Source organism: Plecotus auritus (assembly GCF_963455305.1).
Source record: "Plecotus auritus genome assembly, chromosome: 1".
In the NCBI taxonomy this organism is placed as follows: Eukaryota; Metazoa; Chordata; class Mammalia; order Chiroptera; family Vespertilionidae; genus Plecotus; species Plecotus auritus.
Genome location: NC_137770.1, coordinates 26,161,722 through 26,174,491, shown reverse-complemented (window position 1 = coordinate 26,174,491; position 12,770 = coordinate 26,161,722). Strand labels below are relative to the sequence as shown.

At 38.9% G+C, this 12,770-nt stretch overlaps 1 protein-coding gene across 3 annotated transcripts in view; it reads left to right on the top strand.

The window, feature by feature from the left end:
• YLPM1 (YLP motif containing 1) overlaps positions 1–12,770 on the top strand; it is a 69,196-nt gene that overhangs the window by 14,354 nt on the left and 42,072 nt on the right. For 2 of the 3 annotated variants that reach the window (XR_013961014.1, XM_080676681.1), the window contains exons 2-4: positions 276–509; positions 1,924–2,103; positions 4,180–5,174. Coding sequence is in view for 2 of the 3 variants with exons in the window: in XM_080676681.1 (XP_080532807.1) it covers positions 276–509; positions 1,924–2,103; positions 4,180–5,174 (1,409 nt within the window). In the remaining variant the exon portion in view is untranslated. The remainder of the gene's footprint in view (positions 1–275; positions 510–1,923; positions 2,104–4,179; positions 5,175–12,770) is intronic. The other variant, XM_080676682.1, reaches the window with a different exon arrangement.

Sequence of the window (12,770 nt, the reverse complement as noted above, 5' to 3'; positions counted from 1 at the left end):
TACTTGATCATTTATCAAAAAGACTGCTCTCACTTCCAAAAGTATGTGTTTTAAGAATAGAGAAGTATGTTCAATTGACATGTATGGCATGGTTTAACTTAAATGTATAAATTTGGGGAAGGAGTTGAAAATCTTGCTTGTCTTTCTTGGTCTAGCTTTGCCTTTTCTTGCATATAGACACATGAACGCAGACACAAGTGTGGCTCTCTCTAAACACCACGTTGCAGCTATACAGGATTGTCAAGTAAAATTCTTAAAAATGGTTTCTGTTGTAGGAACAGCAGCAGTATTGGTATCGACAGCACTTGCTTAGTTTGCAGCAGAGGACAAAAGTGCATTTGCCAGGACACAAAAAGGGTCCTGTCATAGCAAAGGATCCACCCAAGCCAGTAAAAGAAGTTACAGTACCTGCCACCAGTCAAGTACCAGAACCCCCTCCATCTGAGGAGCCCCCATTACCACCTCCTAATGAGGAGGTACCACCCCCTCTCCCACCTGAGGAATCCCAGGTAACCATAAAGTTAATTATTTGGTTTTTATTAAATTGTTCAACTTTTTTCTGATTCATTTATATATATTTTTATCATGAATAGATACATATTTTTATGTGTTTTTTTTTTAAAGTACATGTAAAATTCCATTTATGGAATATTAGATTATGCCTTGTCAGGTTTAGAAAAGGCATTTTTTGGCATTCCCTCTCTGGAGCATGCCAGCACCTTTCTCATCTCTCTCTTTCCCCCAGGTACATTACCTTTGCCTTTCCCTCCCCTAAGTTCCAATGGTCCTTTTGCTTCTGTAACTTGTTTCCAGAGCCATTGCAGCCCAGCTGGCTCACTTCTACTACCTCTGTAACTTTCTAAATAAACTTTCTCTTATAATTTGAAAAAAAAGAGAGAAAAGGCTTTTTTTTTTTTTTTTCATGGTTTAAATGAGAGTGAATAGTTAGACACTCTTGTAAATTGTGTCTCTAAGCACTAAAGGAGTGCCAGGTATTTTCAGATTGGCAGCACACAACAATATTTAAGAGCTTCAACTTTTTGCCCTAGCCGGTTTGGCTCAGTGGATAGAGCATCGGCCTGTGGACTGACCAGTCTCAGGTTCAATTCTGGTTAAGGGCACATGCCTGGGTTGCGGGCTTAATCCCCTGTGTGTGTGTGTGCGTGCACACGCGCGTATGTGTGCGCGCGTGCGTGCAAGAGGCAGCCAATCAATGATTCTCTCTCATCATTGATGTTTCTATCTCTCTCCCTCTCCCTTCCTCTCTGAAATCAATAAAAATATATTTTTTAAAAAGAACTTTTATTGTCAAATGACCTGGGCTGCTGTCCAGGCACTGCCACTTGCTGGTGGTGACTCGGAGCAAGTTAGCTAATCATTCTGTATTCAGTATCCTCATCTGCAAAATAGATTGTAGCATTAAATGTAATTTAGGATACTTACCGGCACATGGAAAATTCTCACATTGGTCCAAAGGTCATTGTTCTCCTAATGGTCATATGTGGAAATTTTATTGAATCATAATAATTACACTGTAGTCCATTGATGAAAAGTGACTAAGGTGCAAGAGAAAGATTTCTCAATAGAGTGAAAAGGACATTAAATGTAGATTGACTTTGTTGGGTAATGATTGTCCAATTTAAGAACAGTGAAATGATTATTCTAGTGAAGACTATGGAAGTTATAAACTCCTAGGTATTGGTATCCATTATCACTCCTAGGTATTGGTATCCATTATCATTGGTATCTATTACCTAGATAGAGCTAGGTATTTATCTAAAGATAGAATAGCTTTTATCAGTCAGGCAGAGTTGTAGGGATTCTGGACTTGTATTACAATACAATACTTTATAAAATAGGTTTCTTACTAATTTAATTGCTGTTTTATGATTTAAATAAAAGTGTATCTTCTTTTATATTTAGTCTGAGGACCCGGAAGAAGATGCCAGGTTAAAACAGTTGCAGGCTGCAGCAGCACACTGGCAGCAGCACCAGCAGCATCGAGTTGGCTTCCAGTACCAGGGAATAATGCAGAAGCACACTCAGCTGCAACAGATCCTACAACAGTACCAGCAGATCATCCAGCAGCCACCACATATGCAGGCAAGTGCTTCTTCAGTTTACACATGGCAAATTGACCCAAGAAATTTGAAATATTTGTTATTCCTGAAGGAGATTGAAGTGTGAAGAAGGAAAGATATTTCCCAAGATGTGCCCAAGTAGTTATCCGTCTACTACTTGGGGGCTTGGGAAATGTGGTATTATGCAAATGCTCTCATATCAACCCAGACAGATGTTAGAGTACTCTTACTAAGTTACTAAGTACTGACTATTACTAAGAGATTTAAGAACCAGGGTTCTTATCATATAATTATAAGTTTACTTGTGTTTTGCCTACAGACCACTACAGTAACAGACAAGCAAAAATCCACCAAAAAAGGTCAAAACAACCACCACAAAAAACCCAACAAATACACCATAAAAGATGAAATGACTTAGATACTTGCTTGTCTTTTATCTTTGAGGTATAAACTTATGTCTGCATGTCTATAATAATAGATCATTTTTTAAGTTCTTATAAAAGCCTAATATGCAAATGGACTGAACGGCAGAATGACCGGTCACTATGACACACACTGATCACCAGGGGGCAGATGCTCAACACAGGAGCTTCCCCCTGGTAGTCAGTGCACTCCCTCAGGGGGAGCACCGCTCAGCCAGAAGCCGGGCTCATGGCTGGCGAGCGCAGCGGCAGTGGCAGGAGCCTCTTCCACCTCTGCAGCAGCACTAAGGAGCAGCGAGCCGAGCGGTAAGGAGCAATGAGCAGGCAGGCGGTAAGGAGCGAGGGGTCCTGGACTGCAAGAGGGATGTCTGACTGCCGGCTTAGGCCCGCTCCCTGCGGGGTCCTGGACTGTGAGAGGGCACAGGCCGGGCTGAGGGACACCCCCGCTCCCATGCATGAATTTCGTGCACTGGGCCTCTAGTCCATAATAATATTAAAAACCTGAAAAATACTTATTGCTGAGGTAGGTATTTGCTTTAGTGTTTGGTTGATTTTTTCAACTCACTGGTAACTTATACGGGATGAGGCAAAAGTAGGTTTACAGTTGAGAGAACACAAAACACTGTATTCTTGTATTATTATTTAACTAGAGGCCCTGTGCACGAAATTCGTGCATGGGGGCGGGGGTAAGGGGTCCCCTCAGCCCAGTCTGCACCCTCTCCAGTCCGGGACCCCTCAGATATCCCTCTTACAATCCTGGACTGCTGGCTCCTAATCGCTCACCTGCCTGCCTGCCTGGTTGCCCTAACTGCCTCCCCAGCTGCCGGCCTAATTGCCCCTCACTGCCTCTGCGTGCCGGTCTGATCGCCTTTAGCTGCCCCCCCTGCCAGTCTGGTTGCCCCCAACTGCCCCCTCCCAGCCAGCCTGGTCACTCCTAACTGCCCCCTTACCCCCCTCGGCAACCTGGTCACCCCTTACTGCCCCTTCTGCCAGCCTGGTCGCCCCCAACTGCCCCCCCCCCTCCCGGTCTCCTCTCACAGCCTCCCCGCCAGCCTGGTTTCCCCACACAATCTGCTGTTCAGTCGTTTGGTCGTCCCTCACTAACCCCCCTGCCAGCCTGGTCATAGGCAGCCATCTTGTGAGGGCGTGAGGGTTAATTTGCATATTACCTATTTATTATATAGGATTATTGTATTATTTTCCATACAAACAACTGTAAGCCTACTTTTGCTCCACCCTATATAATTAAATCAAAGGAAGAAAGAAGAATGATCATCACCAAATGGATTTAACAAGCTTATCCTTATCCTCCCAAAATCTTTAGTGTTTTAATGTCCTAAGACTTTATTTATTTATTTTTTTAAAAATATATTTTATTGATTTTTTACGGAGAGGAAGGGAGAGGGATAGAGAGCTAGAAACATCGATGAGAGAGAAACATCCATCAGCTGCCTCCTGCACACCCCCTACTGGGGATGTGCCCGCAACCAAGGTACATGCCCCCGACCGGAATCGAACCCGGGACCCTTGAGTCCGCAGGCCGACGCTCTATCCACTGAGCCAAACCGGTTTTGGCTGTCCTAAGACTTTATATGCCCTTGATTCATTAATATTTATCTTGTTATTAATTCTCTTATATGAATGTCTTGAAATAATTTTTATCCCTTTATTTGTAGACCATGTCTGTAGATATGCAACTGCGACATTATGAGATGCAGCAGCAACAGTTTCAACATCTCTACCAAGAATGGGAGCGAGAGTTTCAGCTGTGGGAGGAACAGCTTCATTCCTATCCGCATAAAGATCAACTTCAGGAGTATGAGAAGCAGTGGAAAACATGGCAGGGACATATGAAAGCCACTCAGACCTATCTCCAGGAGAAAGTCAATTCATTTCAGAATATGAAGAACCACTATATGGGAAACATGTCAATGCCACCTCCTTATGTTCCATATTCTCAGATGCCTCCACCTCTACCAACAATGCCTCCTCCTGTATTGCCTCCATCATTGCCACCACCAGTGATGCCCCCTGCCCTACCTACTTCAGTGCCACCACCTGGCATGCCCCCACCTGTGATGCCACCTTCTCTACCAACCTCTCTGCCCCCACCTGTGATGCCTCCATCTCTGTCTTCAACAGGGCCACCACCAGTTCTTCCCCCACCTCCCCTCTCTTCAGTGGGGCCACCAACAGTTCTTCCCCCACCATCTCTCTCTTCAACAGCACCTCCACCTGTCATGCCCCTTCCACCATTATCTTCAGCCACACCTCCTCCAGGAATACCTGCCCCTGGGGTTCCACAAGGGATACCTCCTCAATTAACAACAGCCCCAGTTCCATCAGTCTCTAGTTCTCAGAGTTCACAACTTCCAGAGAAACCTAGACCAGCATTACTTCCCACTCCTGTGTCTTTTGGTTCAGCCCCACCCTCAACTTACCATCCTCCATTGCAATCAGCTGTTGGCCCTTCAGAACAAGGGAATTCTAAAGCTCCTCTGAGCAAGTCTACTCTGCCATACGGTTCGTTCTCGTCTGAGCCAGGACTTGGGGAGTCTTCAATTGCTCCATCTCAGCAAATCACTGCAGTCAAGGACATGCCAGTGAGGTCAGGTGGACTGCTTCCAGATCCTCCTAGAAGCAGTTGCATGGAAGGTCCAAAAGGGCCAAGGTAGGTCTGACTTGTTTGGTTGGTTGGTTGGTTGGTTTGGCTGATTTGTTGATTTAGGCTGAGTAGGTCTTGATGGTATAAAAAACTTCATTTATACAATTTTGGTACTGACTTTATCATTTTAATCTATACACAATCCTGGTTTACAATTAATTATGCTAGTTTTCACTTATTAGACATAATGAAATCTAGAAATGGTAACCATTTCTTGTGATGTCACTACCTTATCCTATATGTAGAGATTATGGTGTAGGATGAATGTGATGTTTCAGAGTGATGCTTATCAATTTCTTACTGATGTTTCAGCTTCAGAAGTAATATTGATTAGACTTATTTATCTTTTTTGCTTTTTTGTCTATTTAATAAATTTAATTGATAACTTCTCTTTGTTAGCTTATAAGCTAACTGTTGGAGATAAAGATGAATAAGCCAATATTATAGTGAAATAAGGCAATGAAATTTAGTATAAAGGTATATAAAACTTTTGTTTTGCCTATTTGTTCAACAAATATTTATTAAGTTCCTATTCTGTGTTTATAGCAGTGAGTATAACAGAACAGACAAATGTTCCTCAATTTGGGACATGTTTTTCTTTTTCTAAACCACTTTTTTAAGAAAAAAATACTTTTATTGATTTCAGAGAAGAAAGGAGAAAGGGAGAGATAGAAACATCAGTGATGAGAGAGAATCATTGATCAGCTGCCTCCTGCATGCCCCCTACTGTGCCTTGATTGGGAATCAAACCCAGATCATAGGTTGACGCTCAATCACTGAGCCACTCCAGCTAGGCTGAACCACATTTTTATATAGAAAAGTACACACAAAAATTTACTTGTGGTTCCTGAGTTTTTTCTCTTTACCTTTTAAAAGGTGTTAAATTCATTTTTCTAAGTTTGTAAAAGTATATTTTTCTCACCAGGTTGACCTAAATAATAATTTTCCTACAGAAAAAAATTCAGTGAGATTTTCTTCCAATTGGAAATTGTAATAGATATATATCCTCCTTATACAAAATTCAGACAGGACAGAAGAGGACGGAAAAAAGTAAAAGTCACCTAATTCTACTGTCCATTATTATTTGGGGATAATAGTTTTTAAAATATATGTTTTTAAAATGGCATCATACTACGTATATTGTCATAACTTGCTTTTTCCACTATCAGTACATTGGTTAATTTTCCATCTTAGTGTCAATGGATCTACATCATCATTTTTAATTTATACCTGATTTCAACAATTGACAACAAAATATATCTTTTATTTGTTCCCCAAGTTTCCAATTCTGAAAACAATACAGCGCAAACTTAATCCAAAATCAAAGCTAATTAGAGGCTATTAACATGAATTCCTCTGGGTACTAGAAGCCTTTTCAGAGACTTTATATACATTGTCTTATGGAGTCTTTTCAACAACTTGTGAATTTGTATACCCTACTTTTACCCTTTACAAATGGGCTGAGAGGATTGGGTAACTTGCTCAGGATCGAATCACTGGGACAGTGGAGCCTGAGTTTATACCCAGAGAATCAGAGCAAAAGCACTAGTTAAGTACTGTATGTAATGCCCGGTTTCAGTGATATTCATGCTTTCAGTGATGTGCATACTTACAAACACATTTGTAGCCTTTATTTATTTGGTATGTGTATCTTCTATCTTCTTGATTTGAATTCCTACTTATCTACTGGATTGAGTATTCCTTTTAGATCTGGTGAATACTTTGCTATCAGAGAAACACATTTATAACACTCCATAAAACAAAGATTTCCTGCTCCTTTCTTTTCCTGTCATATTAACATTTCTCTCTTTTGCCTACCAAATCTTAAGTTTGTAAATTTAGGACCTATTTTAAGTTTTTTTCTTGTCTCACGGTACAATTAATAACTACGGTGTTAGGAGGATCTTAGCAATGATATAATGCAGTATCCCCTCTATAGCAACTCATGGTTGTGTTGTATTTTAATTTGTCATCTTGTGCATGTTACCTTATTCCTCTCATTGATCTCTTGAGGTAAGTAGATAAGGAAGCTGAGCTTTGGAGATGTTATAAATAAATTGATGTTATAAATAAATTGCCCCAGGTGACATAGCTAGCAAATAGTTGAGATGGGATTAGAATCCAAGGCTTCTGATGCACTTACAGGTTCAGTGTACTTCCTGTGACAAGCAATTGATAGACTCTGCTTGAACACTGACAGTTTTCTAGAAAGTTTATTTCTTACACTGACCCTAAATATATTTCTGTAACTTCTACCTGTTGACTCTAGATCTACTTTTATGATACAACACATCATGAATTATCCTCTCTCTCTTACAGTGTGTTCCTACACTTACTTAAAGTGTAGGAACACACTGTTTGATGATCCTCTTGTCTTCTTTCCCAGCCTTCTTTACCCACTCTGCTCTGCCATCACATTAACTCAGATTCTTTTCTTTTCACACTAACATTGGTTCCAGCCTCCTCCTGCTTTATTGCTCACTGGCTTTGAAGGGCTTTTGTTTCATCAAGTCTCCTTCAGAGGTAGAGAACCATAGACCTAGTTCCCACTTCGTTATAAATAATATTCTAAATTGCCCTTTTTTGGTCAGCACTCTCAGGTATGATTGTAAACACAACTTAGTGAATTTGTTCAAAGTAGATGCACCCATGATATTACTACTCAGATCAAGAAATAGAAATTCTAGTGTATGAGATGTCCCCCTTATGTCCCTTCCCATTTTCTCTTTTTACGCCACAGATTAGTTTTGTCTGTTTTTGAACTTTATATAAATGGAATCATACTGTATGTACTCTTTTGAGTGGCATCTTTCACATGACATTATATTATTGTGAGATTCATCCATGTTGTGTGTAGCTGTAGTTTGTTCATTCTCATTCCTGTACAATATTTTATTGTATGAATATACCACAGTCTATTTATTTATTCTGATATTGATGGTCATTTAAGTTTTTTTATTATTATGAAAATACTGCTATGTGTCTTTTGGTGCTATATGTCTCACCTTAGATGCATACACATATGTGTTTGGGTGTTTAATTTTGTTTAGATATATACCAAGGATTGGAATTGCTTGATCATGGGTATATGTTCTGCTTTGATAGATCTTGTCAAACAGTTTTCCAAAGTGGTGGTTTCAATTTATATTCTCACCAGCAGTGATTCTGTGTTCCAGTTTTTTTGCATCCTCATCAATACTTAGTATTGTTAAACTTTTAAATTTTAGCCATCTTGGTGGATGTTTAATGGTATTGTAATATGGCTGGAGATTTTACTTATGATAAATTTCACATCTTTATTAGAGCCTAGAGTGCAGTTGTAGAGACATTGATCTTTTGATTCATCTAATAGTTTTGGTACAACTTTGTCACTTTGCTTTTCTTTGTCCTTATAGTCAGGAGATGAAATTTTCTGAATTGTCAGTTGTGCTGAATGAAGCCTAAAAGCAAGCGGGTGTGACAGTTTATTTCACTGTTTGCCTCATCCTTCTAGCAATTCTATCATTCTTTTGTTGTCTTTGCATTTCAATCTCCTTTGGCATAGTTGGAGATAATTAATAAGTAATGATGAGTATTAATGAATTCTAAGATAAGGAAATCACAAAATGTTTCAAGATCTAGAAAAAAATAAAAATCACTTAAGATCTAACATCTTAGATTTGTGAAAGGATCCAATGGACCCATATGGTAATTGCAAGATAATTTAAATTTTGTTCTGTTTTTTAAAAAGTAAATTTTCTCTTTGTTCCCTGGAAGGCCAGTAAGAAAAAAGTCACAAAAACCCTGGCTGACATGCCTCACTGATTAGAGCATTGGCCTGCACACCAGAGAGTCGTGGGTTTGATTCCCATTGAAGGACTTGTACCTGGGTTGTAGGTTCAATTCCCAATGTGTCTCTCTCACATAAATATTTCTCTCCCTCCCCCTCTCCCCTCCTCTTCCCCTCTCCTACTTCCCTCCCTTCCACTCTCTAAAAATCAGTGGAAAAAATATCCTCACTTCTTAGGTGAGTATTAAAAAGAAAAGAAAAGAAATCACGAAATATTAATCTCTGCAAATAGAACTGTTAAAAAAAAAAACAACCCTCAAAAACTACAATTGGATCCAGTGAACTCCATGGGCTAATGGTGTCTTTTGATAAATAGAAATTCTTGATTTTAATTTAGTTGTAATGTATTTAGTTGTAATTTTAATGTATTGATCTTTGCTTCCTTTATGTTTAGTGCTTTTTTGTGTCCTGTTTAAGAAATCTTTTAGTTAATTCCTCCAATTCTATTTCTAGATCAGAGGTTGGCAGACTTTTTCTGTGAAGGACCACATGGTAAATATTTTTATGCTTTGCAGACCATGTTTGGTCTCTCATAAATAATTTTTCTAGTCCACCTGGCTAGTGTGGCCTAGTGGTTGAGATTCAGCCCATGAACCAAGAAGTTACTGGTTTGATTCCTGGTCAGGGCACATGCCCAGGTTACAGGCTCCATCCCAAGTAAGGGGGGTGCAGGAGGCAGCCAATTAGTGATGTTTCTCATTCATGTTTCTATCCTTCTCCGTTTCCCTCCCTCTAAAATCAATAAAAATATATTTTAAAAAATTTTTTTTCTAACCCTGGCTGGTGTGATTCAGTTGATTGGGGCGTCATCCCTTGCACCAAAGGTTGCTGGTTCGATTCCTGGTCAGGGCACATGCCCAGGTTTCAGGCTCAGTCCCGGTCCCCAGTAGGGAGAATGCAGGAGGCAGCTGATCAATGTTTCTTTCTGTCTCTCACCCTCTCCCTTTTTCTCTCTCTAAAAAAATCAATTAAAAAAATATAAGTATGTTCTTTTCTATTTCTTTTTAACCTTTAAAAATGTAAAAAGGTCATTATTAATTGGATTTGACCCATGGGACATAGTTGGCTGACCCCTGATCTAGATTGTCTTGACTATTCTTGGTCCTTTCTATTTTCCATATAATGCTTAGAATCAGCTTAACAGTTTTTTTTTGTTTGTTTTTTTTAATATATTTTATTGATTTTTTACAGAGAGGAAGGAAGAGGGATAGAGAGTCAGAAACATCGATGAGAGAGAAACATCGATCAGCTGCCTCCTGCACACCTCCTACTGGGGATGTGCCCGCAACCAAGTTACGTGCCCTTGACCGGAATCGAACCTGGGACCTTTCAGTCCGCAGGCCGACGCTCTATCCACTGAGCCAAACCGGTTTTGGCTCAGCTTAACAGTTTTTAAAAACCTGCTGGAATTTGATGGGCATTGTATAGAATCATTTTGAGGAAGAATTGATATTTTTATAATATCAAGACTTCTGATTAGTCCCATCCACTTTCTGATTGGCTTTAATACTAGAATTGCGAACCTCTTCCATTCTGTAGCTGTCACACTAAGATGAGCAAGGGACTACTAAAGAAGCTTTTCTTTATGCTTCCATTTGTTGTTCCTCTTTATAGTGTTTACTTCTTTTTTGGGTATTTTGATTTTAGGATCTTGGATATACCTATTAGAAAATAGGCATTATTTTAAATGAAAACTAAAAGGGAATTTGATTTGAGAATTTTTTTTTTTAAATATATTTTATTGATATTTTACAGAGAGAAAGAGAGAGGGATAGAGAGTTAGAAACATCGATGAGAGAGAGACATCGATCAGCTGCCTCCTGCACGCCCCCTACTGGGGATGTGCCCGCAACCCAGGTACATGCCCTTGACCGGAATCGAACCTGGGACCCTTGAGTCCGCAGGCCGACGCTCTATCCACTGAGCCAAACCGGTTTCGGCGAGAATTTTTTTTTTAATATATTTTATTTATTTTTTACAGAGAGGAAGGGAGAGGGTAGAGAGCTAGAAACATCGATCAGCTGCCTCCTGCACACGCCCCATCGGGGATGTGCCCGCAACCAAGGTACATGCCCTTGACCGGAATCGAACCTGGGACCCCTCAGTCCACAGGCCGACGCTCTATCCACTGAGCAAAACCGGCCAGGGCTGATTTGAGAATTTAATATGTTGTAATTCCCATGGTCTGCTGATTTGAGTATGCTTATGTAAACATGGTGATAATCAGATAATAACTTGTTTAATGGTATTTAATTTCACATACTTCTTAAGTTTTCATATCCAATTTGGAGTATTTTTAATATCAAATTTTGAAGTTTTTATACCTAGTTCTAATGGTTTCATACCTAGTTTTAGGGTTTTTATTTTTTAAAGGTTTCTGAAATACTTAACTGTACAAACAAAAATTTTCTGAATATTTAAACCTCAAATATTGGTTTATTTTTTTCATCTAACCAATGTGCAATGCACGTGTTTTGTGTGATTGTATTTAGTGAATAGACACTATGTTTGTTCTTTATTTTAAATACATGCTTTTATATGTTAAAAAGTCATAGTATTTAATTGTATTGGTGTAAAAATTGCTTTATTTTGTACATATTTTTAACATGAGTATCTCTTAATATATTTATTTCAAAAGCCTAAAAATTCTTTACTTTTATAAATCTAAAAGGTTTTGATAGTTTTATGATTTCATAACATTCTTGAACTTTGAAAATATGAAAGTGCACTATTGATAAATAATAGCCATTTCTATGTAGTGTTGAAGATATATTTCAATTTGTTTAACATTTTCTGATTCCCAAAATAAAAATAAAATTATGACCCTTGGCTGTTGATCAGCATTTTAATCTGAAAGCAAAGCATGCTACTTTTTCATGGCAACTGCATATTATCTGTGTAGGCATGAAGCTTGCAGAACTTTTCTGCCATGTTCTCTTCCTTCTTAGCTTCACACGTTTAGTGCTTCCGCTTCCTTTATCCTTTCCTTTGGTCTTTATATATGCTCTTCTCTTTGTCTGGAATCCCTTTCCTATCACTTTTGCTTTACTAATTCCTGTTTTTCCTGCCCCCAGGGTTGCACTTCAATAATTGAGTGCACTTCAGTAATATGTTGAGATCCTTCAATGAGTCATACAATGGGGATACACCTCAGTGAGCAAGGCCAAAATGTCCCAGATTTATTAAATTTTGTTCTAATTGTTGATTTACTTGTCATACTCTTCCTATGGACTCTGAACTCTCTGAGCTTTATTTCAGCACTAACACAATACCTGATAATAAGTGTTCCTTATCCCAGTATGTCTCAGTTATGGATAAAATTCTCAAGGCATTCATAATTTAGTTAGGAAGGCAGTTCAATCAATCAGAAATTGATTTTAATATAAGATAATGTTTTGACAGGGGCTCTTTAATGACTCTTGTACATTGTAGAGGATAGTCTTATCACTTATATGAACTAATAATTGCTGAATTGAATACAAAGCAGAGGATTTTATACAATTTTAATGGTTTAAGATATCATTCCAGGCACTTTGAATTAACAAATATAACTTAAAGAAAAGGAACCAAACCATCATAAGCTCTGAAACTGTATTCTTTTTGCTCTTTGTAAATGTGTGGTCTCCATTCTGAGCATTTGGATGCATCCTTTTGACAAGTCTCCTTTTCCCTTTGCCCAACAATAGCTGTGCCAAGCCTTCACTTGGATAGACCCCCTAGTGCTGCTTTCTCTATCTTAGCAAACATTTTATTTTCTTTATAGCTTTAATTTA